The sequence below is a fragment of the Leptodactylus fuscus genome, chromosome 4, assembly GCF_031893055.1.
Source record: "Leptodactylus fuscus isolate aLepFus1 chromosome 4, aLepFus1.hap2, whole genome shotgun sequence".
Classification (NCBI taxonomy): domain Eukaryota; kingdom Metazoa; phylum Chordata; class Amphibia; order Anura; family Leptodactylidae; genus Leptodactylus; species Leptodactylus fuscus.
The window spans coordinates 98,383,724-98,401,044 of NC_134268.1; the positions used below are offsets into that span (position 1 = coordinate 98,383,724).

Here is a 17,321-nt window from a genome sequence, read left to right on the forward strand (position 1 = left end):
CACTGACTAACTGTACATAGGGTGTTCATGAGGTTCATTAGGGGATTGTGAGGATTGGAAGAACATTGTCAGTGAAGAGGCTGATTTTATAATCTCTTTTTCGCACAAACACCCCTGTAATATCTGAATTAGAACATATTTTAGTTGCTAGGCGTTCTATGCTGAAAGCAAAAATGAGGGGGGGGGGGGGCGCGTCCCATTGCGAATGGGGTAGGACAAGGATGAAGTATAGGGGACTTGAACAACAACTGAGGGAAGAAAGTAACCACTGAAAGAAAAGCCCCTGAGAAGCCAAATTTCTCTTAAGGTGGTAATCATGAAAGACCAATCTAGGTGATTGAAGGCCTTCTCGGCATAATGACTCAGGAGAATGGTAGGTATTGCGGTATGGTTGGCCACATTGATCAGATCCACAGCCCTGGTGTTGTCTCCCTCCCTGACAACAAGGGGTAAAACCTGCCTGGTCCTTGTGGATAAGGGAAGGAAGCCAAGCAGTAAGTTTATTACACAAAGCATTTGTGATGACTTTAAGGCAAGAGTTGAAATGGGCGATAGGTTGGTAATTAGAGCACTCTTGGTGCTCTTTATTGGGTTTAGGGTCAGTTCACACGTGAAAACCACCTAGCTTATTTGTGCGAGGTAAAAAACCTCGAGGAGTTTTTTTGACGCTGTTTTTTGCATTCCACGCGGTTTTTGACGAGGTTTTTGACGCGGTTTTCGCTAGCGGTTTTCGCTAGGTTTTTTTTTCCTATATGTGCTATAGAAACTGCAGGCGAAAACCGCGCGGTTTTTTGCAAAAAAACGCGCGGTTTTGTGTGCAAAAAACCGCGCGGTTTTTTACCGCGCGGTTTTCGCCTCCCATTCACTTCTATGCAATTCTTCAGGCGTTTTCCGCCTGAAGAAAGGTCATGTCGCTTCTTCAGGCGGAAAACGCTAGGAGGAAAAAAAAAGCTAGTGGTCTACATAGACCACCATGTTAAAGGAGAGGTTTTTGAAGCGAATTCCGCTGTCAAAAACCTCCCCTTTGCCCACGTGTGAACTAGCCCTTAGGGACCAGGATAATGTGGAAGGGATGGGGGCACCATCTAGAAAGGAATTGAAAAAGTGTTGCATGTGGGGAAGTAAGTCTGCCTGAAATGTTTTATGGTAATAGTACATGAATCTAACCAGACCAGGGGCTTTACCATTAAGAAGATCCTTCAGAATGTTTGTGAGCTTCTCATTTGAGATCGAGGCATTGAGCGAAGTGAATTATTATATGTACAAAATAACCACTAATCAAAGCCAGAAAATGCAATTGTATAATTTTTATATAATATAGTAGTTAAACAAGATGAAGCTGTTTTCTGCCCACATGACTAGTTAAAGTAAATGTGAAAATATGATCTAAGATGTTAAAAATTTCTATTTTTGACTTTCCAGGAACAGAAATCTTAGTGAAGGACCCCATAGAAAAGGTTATTACTTGATACATATGCTGGGTACAGTTTATAGGTGGAAAATAATACCTTTCCTTCTTATCCTTATTGTATCCAGGCTATGGGGCAGAGATGGTACATGTACAAGAAGATAACCCACCACTATAAAGAAATTCTGGCTGGGTTTCTGATAAGAGTCAGGCCAGAGAAAGGTCCTGCATTCTTGGTCGTATCCACTAACAACCTGTCAAGACAGAAGACTGTTACCACTAGATGCTTAGAAATAAAAATATTTAGGGATTATTCAGTTTCTAATATTGATTGCTTGTTTCTAAAGTTGCTGCTTACTGGGAGCTACACTGCCCCAGAGTAGCTGATCTGCAGGGGTTCTGTGAGTCGGACCTTCACAGATCTAATATTTATGATCTATTCTAAGGCTAGGTCATCAATATTAGTAATTGGATAATCCCTTTAATATATTTGCAAAAATATTTTGTCTACAAATTTTAATATAGCGAAATGAAGAATTAAAGGAAAACCCTTTAATTCTACCAGGTATAACATAAAATATACCAAATACGAAGATAAAAGTTTTAGAACTTAACGATAAGTCAAATGGTTTGATGAGGTTTAAAAATATCATTTTCTTAACCACTACCCTGACTGAAAAGACCGACTTTCTCTCCGTTAATGCAGTGGTGAATCATTTTCTTAAGCCATCTGTTTCCATGGCATTCATATGCAATAATACATTTCTGTTCTCTGCTGGTGACTTAAACCTCAAAATTATAGAGGAGAGAAGTGAAAATGAACACATAGACGAGCACACACTTTCAGGAGAAGTAAGCAATTTAATTAAAATTGATGCAAGTGAGGTTTTCAGCAGTCCAGCCTGCCCTCCAAACCAAATGGAACGAAATTTAGTTCTGATGATTTGAATGAGGGTGAAAAGCTTTCAACTTGCCAGCTATTTGTGACTATGGCTTTCTGGTGCCATGTCTTGCTTTAAAGCTACAAGCAATAGTGGGATCACGCAGGGCATCCACTTATCTCAAGGAGTGCAGCCGAATTAATTGTCCCCGGCTTAAAAAGCCTGCCGGCCCTCTCTAAAGCAACATTTGCCATGGGGGTGATTCCACTTCAAATACTTTGGGATTTCTGATGGAAAATGTAATTTATAGACGGAAAGCAACATTTAACATCATACTTGTTGCGTGCTGTTCCGACAAAAGGGAAGAAAGCGGTCCTAAAGAAATCTACAGTTAGAATATCTGTTTCCCCACACCCCGTTCAGTGCCTCTGGTTTATTGTTCCCTTTGTAAGCAGATAGGCGTGATATATGGTGTCATGTAAGCATCTTTTACATATTCCAGTATCACAGTGATTGGAGTGAACTTGTCGAGTAATATCTTCTGCCCAATCTGGTCTGTTCAGGATATGATGGAGGGAAAGAAGCAAAGCTCTGTAATGTATAGGATTATGTGGTTTGGTGCTGGGTTTCTGAGTAAAAAGCAGAGTCAATCCTGACCAGACTCCTAGGAGAAACAGTAAGTGTCTTGGATCTCCCCACCAACACATGGTGATGACCGACTTCTGTGTAGACACCTTTGCCCAGATTTACCAATAAGATAAGGTAAGATAATCCTTTAATAGTCCCACGGTGGGGAAATTTCAGTATGTTTCAGCTGCATAGTAATACAGATACATGATAATACACAGTAATATATTACAGACGTAGACACACATATGCTGAGAAAGATATACTAGGAGTCAATAGCAGCTAAGGAACAGAGAAGAAAGAAGGAGGACATTCATAGTCATTAGTTCTCTGTGCGGAGTGATCTTCGCTTGGTCTGATGTAGTGACAGTGTAAACTAAAGTCGATGCATTTTCTGACTGCCTGTTTGTCACAGTGGTTTATGCTGGATATTCAATCTGGCGTTTTCTTACACTCTTACTTTTGTAACATATCACTGTTTAGTTTGCCTTATTTGAGCTAGAATTTTGGTACCACCCCTATTTTTCAGAGAACCCACATGCACATGTCTAGCACGTCAGAAACACTTTAACTCTGCCTAGATGGCCCACGTTACTTTGAGATACACCATATTTGTCTAGTCGTAATCACAATAGTAAATCTGGGCACTATGTGTTAAGCAGGAGTACTGTACGTTCCCCTCATTTGCATGTAAATTTGAAGGCCAAAGCCATATAATTTATTCTGCTGAATATTTTCTCTAGAGGTCTTTTGACTTGGATTTCTCCATACTTGGTCATTGTATAGGAGACTTGTCCCATTGAACATATTGTCCTATCTGCAGGTAGTTTGTTGTAGAGCACAGGGAGTTAAGCAAGTTGCTTTATGGGAAACACAGTATAATTTCCACTTTATTCACGTGCTGTACCTCTATTTATACAGCTGACTGTATTTTGCTTGAAGTTTTAAGGCGCAGCAGAACATGAGGCCCAGATACTAGATTGTCTAGTTGCATAGTCAGTGGCATGATGCCAGGCTTTAGGTATGCCCATGCTGCCTCCACATCTCATGCCATCACTTTCAAACCAACAGAAAATTCACACTAAATCATTAAAGTGCACCTTATGCTGCCTTTTTTCACCACTAAATAATATGTTAGGCTGCGGTCACACTAGTGTTTGTTGATCATTCGTGGACTCCATCCCCCATTCTACTTAAAAAATGTGGAGAGAAAAGTCCTGCAGGCTCCACCGATTTCAGGTAGAAACCTGGCGGACTCCTTTATAGTCTGTGGGGTCTGCGGTTTTCCATGGGTAACCACTTTTTCAAGCAGACCAGCAGAACGTAAACCTGAGTGCTAGTGTGAACCTAGCATTAATCTGCATGGCTTCTCCTACAATATATAACTGGCTACCTACACAAATCCCTGTTAACTGACTTTTGGGTCCAGTGGGTTACTCTACAGAGTAACTTACACTGGATTTGCGTTGAGTTGGTGAATTACTCCACCCATTGGACTCAAGGCTGGCCTTTCATGTTGCTGTGTAGTTTTCTGCAAATTCAGATGGATCCCCAGAAGGTACAGGTAAAGTATGTCATCTTCATTTTCTTGATGAAACGTGCTGCAAATTACTGCCTTATTCTCCTTCCTTTTTTTAATGCCTTTCCTTCTTCTCCTGTTGGTTTGCTCTACAATTTTCATATTGCTTGCCTTCCCTCTTTTTTTTTTTTTTTTTTTCTTTTTTATTGTCAGATCTTGAATGTGGGCAATTTAATGAAAACCACGTGTTGGGTCACTTGCCAAGACCATGCTTTCTTTCTAGACATTTTATAGGGTGCAAGATAGAGTAATATAGATTTTTTTGACTTCTTAAAACATTTCTGCCCTTCAGAGACACCACTCCCTGCTGTGTAGGGAGTCTCCATTTGACATGAATATAGATCTATTCTGGCATTGAAATGTGGTGACATTTTCAGCAGTTGTCGTCTATTTAACATCGTTCTTTTGGCTTATATTCCATTAACATGGTACATGATATTACATTAATATATTTATCTGGTTTTATTGTGATGTACTAATTGTCATTTTTAAAATTAATTTCAACCTGACTTGTCTTCTGCGTAAAATATATTTTTCATGTTTATTCTGTAATTGGCAGTAAAATCTGAGGTTTACTCGCTAGTATGACACACAGTATAAGTACCGTAATTGATTTAATAACATGGTTACTAAATACTGAGTTCTAAATCTGCTATTTGCTAGTTTATGTGTTAACTAGTTTAATATGTGAATAGTCAGTTTAAACAGATAATGTACAGGACCTGAGAGGGAATAACCTAGGGATGTAAAGGACAGCAGAGAGCGAATCCCTGAGCCATGCTCCTTCACTGTCAGGCTTTACACTAGGCTGCACACGACTGTGAGACTCGGTCCGTGTTTTAGCCAGATTTACCGGCTTGAACTTCATACTGGGAGCGGGATTTCTAGCAGTATAGTTATCTATGGTACTAGAAGTCCCTGTCTCCCAGCAACATATACTGTCCCGTACTGAAATGTATATGGGACCACATGTTGCTGGGAGGTAGGGATACCTACCATAAAAGATAACTGCATTTGTCTCTCTATGGCTGTCAGCCATTTGTGAAGTACCGTATATACTCGAGTATAAGCAGAGTTTTTCAGCACAGTTTTTGTGCTGAAAAAGCCCCCCTCGGCTTATACTCAAGCCAAGCGAAAATTTTATTTTTTTATTTTTATTTTTTTGAAGGGGGGGGATCTATGATCAGCCACAATAGTAATGTATAGAATCTCCCATAAAATAGTGAAAAAAAGCTTTAAAAAAAAAAAAAAAAAATACAATAAACAAAAATCACTCCTTTCTTTGACCTGTCAAGTTCATAATATACCATTTTCTAGTGTGAATGATGCCAGATCTCTAGCCAAGCAAGGAGCCGTCATAGATTTTGGTTTAGGTGCACAGACTCTATAGGATGCATTTAATTTATGGTATGATGAGGCAGGGCTCCTCATAAATTAGGCACAAATTCCAGCAGGACAGGAATCATCCACAACTCATGCTGAAAATGCTGTTCTTGACAATTTAACCCCTATGACTCCTGGTTTGGTATAGACATTGGCAGTTCAGTGCTTCATGAGCTTTATACTTATTTTTTATATCTATTTATCTTAGGTACAACAGATCGATCGAGTAGTGGAAGTTGTAGAAGAAACAATAAAAGGTGAGACTTTGTTCGAATGAGCTCTTCAGACTATACTTTAGTATTTGTACTATGTAAGGCATTGCTTGATTGTAGTAATAATGCTAATAGCCAGTTCAGATCATAGTAGTTTCTGCATGAAATTTGCTTTCTCCCCATATTGCATTGCTTTCCTGACGTCTAAGGTTGCGGTCACGCCATCATTGGCTGACCTTTCGGGGACTCCGTCCCACATTCCATTTAAAATATGCAGAGGGGAAAGTCCAGCAAGCAGGAGTTTACGCTCCGACGCTTTCCAGAGGAAACCCAACGGACCTCATTATAGACTATGGGGTCTGCGGTTAACCTTTTTTTTTTTTAAGTGGATAGGGTTTCTTTTTTTTGGGTCCCCAAACAACGGAAACCCCAATGCTAGTGTGACTCTAGCATAAATAGATTGAGTGGCTTTCATTGGCTTTTAGGCTGCTGTTAAGGGGTCATTTGTGATATAATGAACATGCCTTTTCTTTTTTTAGTCTCTATTTTAACTAAATTATATAGTTTATAGTAGTCCCGAAAGCTCGATATGTCATCAAAAAACTTTTTGAGTTAGCCATTAAAAAAGGTATCAACTACTGAGGACTTCTCTCAAAAAATTTCTTTCATCTATTTTAACTGTGTGTTTATAGAAGAGTTATCAGAAAACAATATGGCCGGAATACACAAAGTACATCAAAGCAGTAAGAAGAATCAATAAACATGGATCCACAGAATAATATCTGTGGTGTAGGATTCCAAATGAAAGTTCAGAGGGAATTAATAAACCACTGAAATGCACTAGAATTGCATGAAATTGTACATAGAAAATACTTCAAACAGTAAAAACAGGACATAGGGAAAAACAAAAAGAGAAAAGGCAGGAATTGGTTAGAATAGGACAGTCTTCCCAGCCAGGTACAGCATTAGCGCTCATCGGACATTCAAGATCGCCAATATGTATCCCAGGAGTCCCAGATCAATTGGAATCTAATGAGTCATTGAGAGAAGCAATGATATGTTCTATTGCACAGACGTCTGACCAATAAATTGTGAACAGGAGGAGGAGATGTTTATTTCCAATGGCTAAGGGAGCGTTCACACTACCGTCGGTGTCCGACAGCTAGTGTCTGCTGCTAATGTCTGTGCAAAATCTTGTGCGGACATTAGCATCGGACACTAGCTGTGTCCATGACATTTTGCATTGATTTAAATGGACATCGGGTGCGTTCTTTTACTGTCCGTGCCTGTCCTTAACTGTCCGTTCCCAAAGATGTCCAACTTTTCAAGCGGACAGCTAAACCCAACATTTAGGTTTTTGCTGTCTGCTTGAAAAGTCGGACATCTTTGGGAATGGACACTTAAGGACACCCACGGACAGTAAAAGAACGCATCCGATGTCCATTTAACTCAATGCAAAATGTCACGGACAGAGCTAGTGTCCGATGCTAATGTCCGCACAAGATTTTGAACTGACATTAGCAGTGGACACTAGCTGTCGGACACCGACGGTAGTGTGAACGCTCCATAAGAATATGCTGAAACAATCTAGTTGTCTGTTTACCCATAGTTCTATGGGGTACATACAGCAAATACTTGAGTGAGTCCAATGGAACATTGTGGGATAGAATTGTGTAAGTTTCCCACTGTACCTGGATGCAAAATGGATGCAATACTGGGCAAGTCCAAAAGATGTGCTGTAATGTACCCACGTCCCATCAACATTTCCAGAAAACTGAAGGAATGGCATGATTAAGTTATGTAAAAGGAGGGGTATAATACAAAAACATCAAGGTTTTGTATTTGTTTTCTTTTGTATGTGGTACAAATAGATGTTTTAGCTGCTCTCGACCAAATCATCTGCCAAGTGACAAGGGAATAGGTTGTCCAACCATGGCCTTTCACCTTGCCACATACCTATGCGTAGACAAGAGGGCACTGGGTTTTGAATAATACAATAAATAGCTATTTCAGCAGCAAGATTGCTGAGAATGTTCATTATGTCACTAACAGCTCCTACAACAGCATAACAGAAAATGGCCTTATTAGTTTGATCAAGTGTGGACACCATGCCTACAGGCAGCTGAAACTGACATATACATATGTTTATGGGGGGGGGGGGGGGTTGATGGGGGATGCGGCATTGCAGCTGTGGTGCTAACGAAGGTTCCAAAGTTTTCCTTCAGTATATCAGTATTTGGCCTGATATGCTGCCTGTTTGGAACAGACAGTATAGTACATTGCAATACATAGGTAGTGTGATGTGTTATGGAAACAATCAGAACGACACAAGTTCAGGTCCCCTAAGCGGACTGAAAAATAACATTAAAAAATTATGTAGTTTTATTAGAAAAATAAACATTCATTCGTTAACAAATAAATCACAATCCCGCCATCCAAAAATGTTTTGTAAGTAATAAAAGCAAAAAAAAAAAAAAAAAAATCACACGTACAAGCAATACAACTGTAATAATGTTTTCCCTTCATGGTGATTTGCGTTTAAAAAACAACAAAAATCTAAACACAAATGTCAATTGTGTTGCCAATCACTGAAAATTTGTTATATAAGGAAATCAAAAAGTTCTACATTTCCCTAAAAATGGCATCAATAAAAAACAGGTTTTCCTGCAAAAAAAACCCAAAAAAAACAAACCTCACCAAATACAGAGAAATAAGCCCACTCCTACTCATTCTGAACCTATCGCGAGTTGAGTCACATTTACATTCTAAATGTGATAATTAAAATATAAGTGTGCACTAAAATCCAAACCCCTCCATAACCCCACCCCCATATGACGAAAGCCCCACCCTGCCAGGCCATGGAAATATAGTCTTGCTTGAAGCCAATCCCTGTTGCAAAAAAAAAAAAAAAAAAAGTTAGGGACCATTGCTTTAAAGGGTTAAATGTATTTATTATTATTATTATTATTATTATTATTATTATTATTATGATTATGTTAGAAAAGGGAGTTTTACTTAGCAAAAGTAGTTGTTTAGAAAAAAAACTAAAATAAGCAAATTTGGTATCTGTAATCGCGTCCATCCAGTGTTTAAATTTATCAGGCTATTTAACCTGCACAGTAAATGGTGCAAAATTTATAGCATAAAAAGATACATTGGCAGAATAACTTTTATTAATTCTCTCAGAAATAATAGAAAACAAATCAGTGAGCCGAATCTACCCCGAAATAGTGCCTTTAAACCTTACAACTTGTCATGCAATAAAACAAGCCCTTGTATAGTTACATTGAAGGGGGAAAAAAGTGTTAGCTTTTCATATGTGGCTATGGAAAAGCCTAAAAAAAATGGTTTGGTTGTTAAAGGGGTTTTCCCATCAAGCAAGTTATCCCCAATCCACCACTATGGGCAGCGCGTGCACTGAGATAAAAGGAACGGTGCATGTGCTGCCCGACCACCACACTCTGGATTGGGGATAACTTTGGATTGAAAGGCCAAGAAGCAGGCAGGTCACTAAGAACGTAATACTTTGATTCCAGGGACCTTTCTCAACCTTCATAAATGAATTAATATGAGGACAGGATCACACCTGCGCCCAGTCTCCGCTTTAGGCAATCTGGCGGGTTTCCATCTTCTGCCCAAGAAACTGGACAGGGGACCGAAACGCAGCAGTCTGTTATCAAACCCATTCACTTGAATGGTTCACTTGGTTTGCAAAGTGACTGTCCATGAGCGTCTTCTGACTCTCCACGGCAAAACGTTTTTTTTTTTTGTTTTTTTTTAAAACTGGACACAAAGTCGGAAATACAGGACTTTGTGTTCGGTTAATAAAAAAAACCCCAAAAAATGGTTTGGCTGTGGAGAGGCAGAAGACGCACACGGGCAGTCACTTTGCAAAACCATTCAAGTGAATGTGTTTGAAAACTGACCACTGGGTTTCCGTCTCCTGTCCAGTTTCTCGGGGCAGAAGACGGAAACCCGCCAGATTGCCTAAAGCAGAGACCGGACACAGGTGTGAACTCGCCCTTACTGTAATATTTTCCTTGCGTTTCTAGACCTAAATACATTTGTGTACTCTTGGCTGCCATCCTTTTTTTTCTTCTCTTATAAATACGTAGTTCTGGTGAGCAGGTGCCACACTTTGCAGCTTAGCCTTTAAAGAAGATGCCAGAAAACATAGTGATTAGGAGAAACTCCATATATAACAGTGTAGTTCACAACACTAATGCCAGTATGTTGTGTTAGGTTTGTGTGCCCTGACATTTTTCTAATCCCTATCAGGCTCTGATTAATATGTCATTGACAGCCTTTTTTTGGCTATTTTTCAGCCAATGTGACTGCTATGTAACAGTCAGTGAAGGCTAAGCAGATTACAGTGTCAGAAAAAGCACTGTAATTGTATAAAAGTCAGCACAAAGTATATAACAAATGCCCTGCCTACCTCTATACAGTCCAGTGAAAAGCTCTCCAGCTCTTTAAGGGTGCTTCAACTCAGTGGAGCATCTCTTCTTGGCTGTAATGTGACTACTTGAACAATCCACTGATATAAGTCTTTGCAGTTCTGCAACAGTGCTGCAAATACTACAAATGGTTTCACTTGCTGTACGAAGGATTTTTCTACTCTATTTTATAATAGAGAATTACTGTAGCAAATGGTACTTAACCAACTTTAGGTTCTAACCCCAACACGTTTTGTGTGTCTGTGTAGAAAATGCTTGTAATTTACATGCAGCTCATATCAATAGGGTGTGGTGGGCATGACCATATACCAAAACTGGAACCTTTTGACATATGTCTGGTCAGTATGTCTCAGCATATTTTAAATGTGGTTGACTATTGCATCTCTAGACAGTGGCTTTACACAAAAATATCTACTAAACACTGTGTTCTTGAGACTGTAAGTCCAATGTTAGATCCATATTTTACATATACATACCTATGAACATAAAAACCTTACAAAATCAACAGATGCCTCATTATAATCTTGCGTGTATTGTTTGGCTATACATACAATAGTAACCTCCTTGAACTTGCGATGAACTGCAGAATCCTCCCATGAAGTTGGTAATTCATGATGTGTCCAAAAGAGTACAAAGCCAGGCTGCCTTTTATGTCTCCCTTGCTTGACACTACTTTACGATTCTTTATGAGTCCATAATGTGATGTGATATTGGGGAGGGAATCGGTCATCTATGAATCAAAAATGTAATAAAAGCTTTGTGTGTCCACTCAACCATATATGGAGTCCTCTGCAAAGAGATTTGTCATGAAAGGCTGCACTACTAGCGATATGACACACCAACGCCACTAAAAGTCTTATCAAGCAACTGAGATGCATCTTGTAAGCACGCTTTATGATCTGTCCTCCTACTGTCAACATAACATGTTACTGCATCTTTTGTCCTGACATTGTATTGTGGATGTGTGTGTATTCCACCTGTATTTCCCTATAGTCTGCTACTGACCTTATTCTAATATAGACCTATTAAAAAGAGCTATAGAAAGGTTTTGTATTTTAAAACGTATCAATATTGTGTTTAAGACCTGAATCACTTTAGTCTTTTGAAGCTTCTTTTTTAGGGTTCACACTGAGTTTTTTGCAGGCTGAAAAAATCTGCATTAGGAAATGCTTTTTATTTTTTACATGATGTAGTTTTTAGTTGTGTTTTTCATCACGATTTTTGGCACTAGCACACCGTATGGACCTGGAAACTTTCCTTTAAATCTGGAGCTGTCCCACTGAATTTGTTGGGAGCCACAATCCAGCTTTTTCTATTCTAGTGTGGTTGCAAAGCCTGTAACTATAGTGTAGATTACAACTGGTTTTCAATCTCTGGCTCTATGATTGCAGAAACGACTAATTCAGGACTTGCCCTACTAAAAATGTTGTTCCAAAATTAGAAAACATGGATGCTTTCTTCTTCTCAGGAAGTGACATAAACTCTGTTGATCACATGGCAATGTTGTAGCTTATTCCTATCCAAATGAATGAGACTGCGCTGCCTCATGGCCTCTAAAATGTACTTAAACGTTTAAGCAACCTTTGATAGCATGGCAGCATTTGACATTTAATACATTTTGTGATCAACCTTATTAACCGCTTCCCGGCATGTGCTCTAATAGTACGGCTGATGTCAGGTATTTAAATATAGTGGCCACACAGGATTTGAGCAACCTTCATAGTCTTTAGGTATGTGCTGTATTATACAGTACTGATGGTGGGCTGATCGAGCCACCATTTTGCTGGGGGTCGCCGGCCTCGAAGCTCCATTCCCATGACAGCTGGGAGCCGATTGAAGGCTCCCGGGCTTATCTGCCATGCATTTGTGGGAAATCAATAACTATATAATTTCAGTGGTGTGTCTACAACGATCAGTATGCAATAAAATATACAATTGTGCAAAAATCTGTAATGGAATGAAACAAGACTTAAGATCTACAATAAAGTAAAGCTAGATAGCTAATGGAATTTCTGCACAAGTGTATCAAAGTGAGCAAGAACTCAATCCTATACCAAATATATATCAAGAAATGACCCTGATAAACTGGTAATTGCTAAATATATGTGGCACAAAAAATACATATCCTAATTGCCAAACAGTAGATGTATCATATCAGGCCTAGGGCTCAGTTGGGGGATAATATTCGGGGGGACACAGCGATTCCCCACATGTATCGCTGCACCTGTCTGCAACTTCCTCAAGGGGTCCTACTAACCTCTAAAACATTGTACTTTATATATAGCCCTATAAATTAAGTATTTGCATCTCTAATTTCCACATGGGTCAGGACCACTTGTGGCTTCTCCCTATGACCGACTGGGTTCCTTTAGATATCTCGGAGCCGGAAGTATGCCATTCAAAAATATACGTCAGCCACGGAACCCATCATGCAAACCAGTGTGAAAAAAGCTGCACCTGCACATTATACTACACTGAAGCCTGATTTACCACATTGTGTGCTGGCATATGGTCAACTACTAAACAATCGTGGAATAGAGTCATCTGTCAGGTGTTAACCAAACCCGTTTACATTAATTCAATTATTAATGTCTCAAAGCTAAGTAAGGGAACAAATAGAGATCATAATATATTCCTGAACTTATCACCACAATCCCTCAGATCAGGAATCTAAACTATTGCCAGGCATTCCCATTGAGTTAGTTTAAAACCCTAATTGGCGACAAATTAACCAAGTATATACTTCACAATGCTGTTCCTTCAAGACATCCATGATGTTCTCGAGTTGCAAAAGAGAGGGCCAAATATTTATCATGGTATATATTGAAACTTATTTGTTTAGTTCAACAGTGACCAGAACAGTATCCTTCTAAAAGAAGAAACCTCCCTTTCCTTGAGTTGAGCCACCACAAATTTTTGCACATTTGTATATTTTATTGTATACTGATCGCTGTAGGAACACCACTGAAATTAAAGGGGCTCTATCAGCAAAATCATGCTGATAGAGCCCCACATATGCATGTATAGCCTTTAAAAAGGCTATTCAGGCACCGCTAAAGTTATATTAAACTACCCCCCAGTTTTAAAATAAAACCCTAAAACAGAATATGATCAACTTACCCATTGTGCACGGTGGGCGGGCATTCAGGGTCCGCCGTCTTCTTCAGCCATGCCTCCTCTTCCAGCGATGTCCTCAGGTCCCGTCTAACTAGGTAACTGACATTGTTAAAAAATGGCGCGGGTGCATGCGCAGTGCATGCTTCTACTACGGCTACTGCGCAATGTCAGTTCGTGAGTTAGACAGGACCCGAGGACATCGCTGGAAGAGGAGGCATAGCTGAAGCTTTCATGTCGTCTTTTTCCTCTTTACACATTTGATGTTCTCTACAGCACTCCCAACAAATTGCATTGGTGGTGCCCATCTGCATTTTCTAAGGCTGGTTTTACACGACCGTAGTGGTTTTTGCGGTCCACAATTTGCTGATCCGCAACACATTCCGCAGACGTCCGTGTCCATCCGCAAGGCTCAATGTATATTAGTTTTATGCAGATCCGCAAAAAACAACACACACCAATGCAATGCAATGGTGACATCTGCAGTTGCGGATATACACTGATGTATCTTCAGTGTATATCTGCATAACTGCGCGCGGTCATAGAGTTCTGTAGGACAGTCCGTGCCGTGAATTCATGGCCTTTAGTGCGTACCCTGGTTATGGCACACCACACCACGGATAAAATTTACAGTGGTGTAAGAGGCCGCACTGAATACAATGTGTCCACAAATGGTCCGCATTTGAAAACCTGCAATTGTGGACTTAACTTACGTTTGTGTAAGACCAGCCTAAGTGTGGAATTTACTTGTTGCATCTCATTCATATTGTTTTGATGTCAAAGATCAGTTACTTATGTGTGCCACGCATTTTGATGCCTGAGCAAAAACATTTTAGCAGCAATTTAGTCAAGAGAACTTTAGAGAATACTTGTAGAAAATCCAAGAGACTTCTATTCTCTGGTTGTGATAGGTTATGTAGTCTACTACCACAATCCTGATACCATACAAGAATCCATGTAATGGAAACACAAGGGGTCATCAACTGCAAAGAAATTTTATGTGCAGCTGAAAAGATCATGGCGACAGCCTTTGAGATGCAAAAGATGTTTTATCACTAGACTTCATGCTACACAAGACAACAATTACAACATCATCTATGCTTCAACAATGAAGTTATTACATGAGGCAATCCTAGAGATAAACCGAGGGAAGTTGACAGGTGTGTTACCGTTACAATGCGCCAGCTTACAAGTATCACAAATCACAAGCTGCTGTCGGGGAATACGGCTTGATGGAGCTTAGCCATCCACCCTACAGTCCAGACCTGGCTCCCAGTCATTACTTTCTATTTTGTAACCTGAAGAAATTTCTACATGGGCAATGTTTTTGTGATGATAATGCAGTTAAAGAGGCTGTAACAGGATTCCTTCAGCAGCAAGTAGTATCCAGTCACTGTAGCAGAGGTGGAATAAGTGTGTTGAAGTCCTTGAAAAGTAGAAAGTTCAATTTTCCCCGAAAACTTTGTTTCATATTCAGGTAGATAAGTTATTGAACACCACTCGTATGTTCCTTTTCCAAATGCTTTGAAGTAAATACTTTCACCTTGTGTATCCTTTGCTGAACACACCGTGTAATTCTATTAAAATCCCATACAAGCACCTTGTGCTGCTGCTCAAATGTATTCTAAGATTAATTGATAGATTATGTGAACGTGCTTGTGATTTCTATTGGGGTGGTAATCTCCTATGTAATTAGTGCCTATTGATCATTACATGCATGGCCAGTACAAGGCACAGATGAATAAGTAAATGGCTGCTGTACATAATGGCATCATTGTTTTTCTTTGTAACACAATTTTCTGCTCCTGCCTGACCGTCATTAAACATATGACATCATATGTATATAATGGCTTTACCTATTATGCTATCAAGCCATTCTTGCTCACCTCTTCATTAACTTCACTATGTATCTGTGAGCCAACTGCTGTTTGACTCTGCTTTGCCAGTCGCATCAGAACATGAATAGCCCATTTATTCTCTAAATCACTTAATGACTTATTAGGGTAATTAGTGAAGCAAGGTCATGATAGATGGCGACATGTCACCGTGGTAAATATTTTTGGTTGGGGATAAAGGGTTCTGCCGAGTGTTAGAAATAACTATTTCAGGCATTTTTAAAATATCAATTATTTTTCTCTAAAGTCTTCTAATGATTAATGAGGGAGGTGGGCACATAATACTATCACTGTAAATTGATAACACCTACTTTAGCTGCTGCAGACTGACCTTATTAAGGCTTTGTTTATTCTAAATTTGGCTTATGTGAACAGTACTGTCTGTATCATTAGCCACTAAATAGTAAGTTAAGAATAAAACACCTGGTAAACTCCATGCAATAACTGCCCAAATTGTTGGTATCCTTAAAGAGGACCTTTCATGTCCTTGGTACACACAGTTTTATATACCAATAGAAAGCAGACTGTGCACTAAATTCAGCACACTGCCGGCTTTCTCGTTATGTGCCCTGGGGGAAGAGCTATCAGTGCAATTACCGATAGGTCTTCGCTGTCAGAAGGGCATTCCTGACAATCTAGCTGGGAACGCCCCTCCTAACAGTACTGTCTGTAGCGCTTTACTATCAGAGGGGGCGTTCCTTACCGCCTAGCCATGACTCTGAGTGGTGAGGAACGTCTCGCCCCTCCTGACAGTACTCATCCATAGACTAGTACTGGGGGGGGCTAGTCTATGGACGAGTACTATGGACAAAATTAGAGCTGCAGTCTAAAAAAATAAGTGAGAAAACCATAAATGTTCAATTAATATGGTTTCAGAGTATTTCTGTAGACAAACAATAAGGGTTGTGCTATTCTGTTGAAAATGTAAGATTTCTCATTGCTCATGCCTCCATAGGTATATGGCACAGTATTCAGGTCTGTAGCAGAGACATCCAAGTCCATCTGCACATATGTGTAATATCTTGTTTCCAGGCTCATTACTTGTGTCACCATTATAAATTCCCCCTGCGGTTTTTACCATTATTGCAGATCATCCCTATATATTTTCTTCACTGTTCTTGTCGCTTAAATATTTAAATGCTGCCATTAATATATCTGGCAGAGAGATGAATTCTACTGAAGTAGTCTGACTTGTGTTTGTGTATTTATGTGCTTCATTTGAAGGTCACTCTGTGCGACTGCTGGGTCAGAAAAAGGATAATGGAAAACGGTTGGGGGGAGCTCGATTGGATTTGCCAAAGATTAGGAAGAACCCACTGATAGAAATCATTTCCATCAATACAGGGTAAGCTGCTTTCAAATTTGCTCATAAAATATTCAGTGCTGCCTAAGAATTCAATTTCATTTTTCCCAGGCATAGAGCTCTTCTACTGTTCAACTTATTAAAGGGGAACAAGAACCTTCAGAGACCCTGTGGGACTCTTAGTAGTATCTTTTGTGATATGTGTATGTTTGTACATGTATGTACAGAATATGTAGATATCTATGTATGTGTACATGTTTCAAAGTTTTTACAAATATGCGTATACTTTTTCATAAAGTCCTTGTGACAACTTGTTTAGTAGTAAATAACACCAGTGTGATCTTTTGCGATTTTTTTTTTTTTTTTTTTTTTTTTTTTTTTTTTTATTGTAGTCCATTTTTTTAAATAGATTTTTGCAAATGAAAACAGTATCTACTGTTCTGTACTATTATATGGACTGTG

The 17,321-nt window shown here is 39.4% G+C and overlaps 1 protein-coding gene across 1 annotated transcript in view; it reads left to right on the forward strand.

The window, feature by feature from the left end:
• Positions 1 to 17,321, forward strand: part of CDKAL1 (CDKAL1 threonylcarbamoyladenosine tRNA methylthiotransferase) — a 538,831-nt gene that overhangs the window by 110,069 nt on the left and 411,441 nt on the right. Inside the window, exons 7-8 of the mRNA XM_075270938.1 lie at positions 6,087 to 6,135; positions 16,781 to 16,901. Of these exons, the coding sequence (XP_075127039.1) occupies positions 6,087 to 6,135; positions 16,781 to 16,901 (170 nt within the window). The remainder of the gene's footprint in view (positions 1 to 6,086; positions 6,136 to 16,780; positions 16,902 to 17,321) is intronic.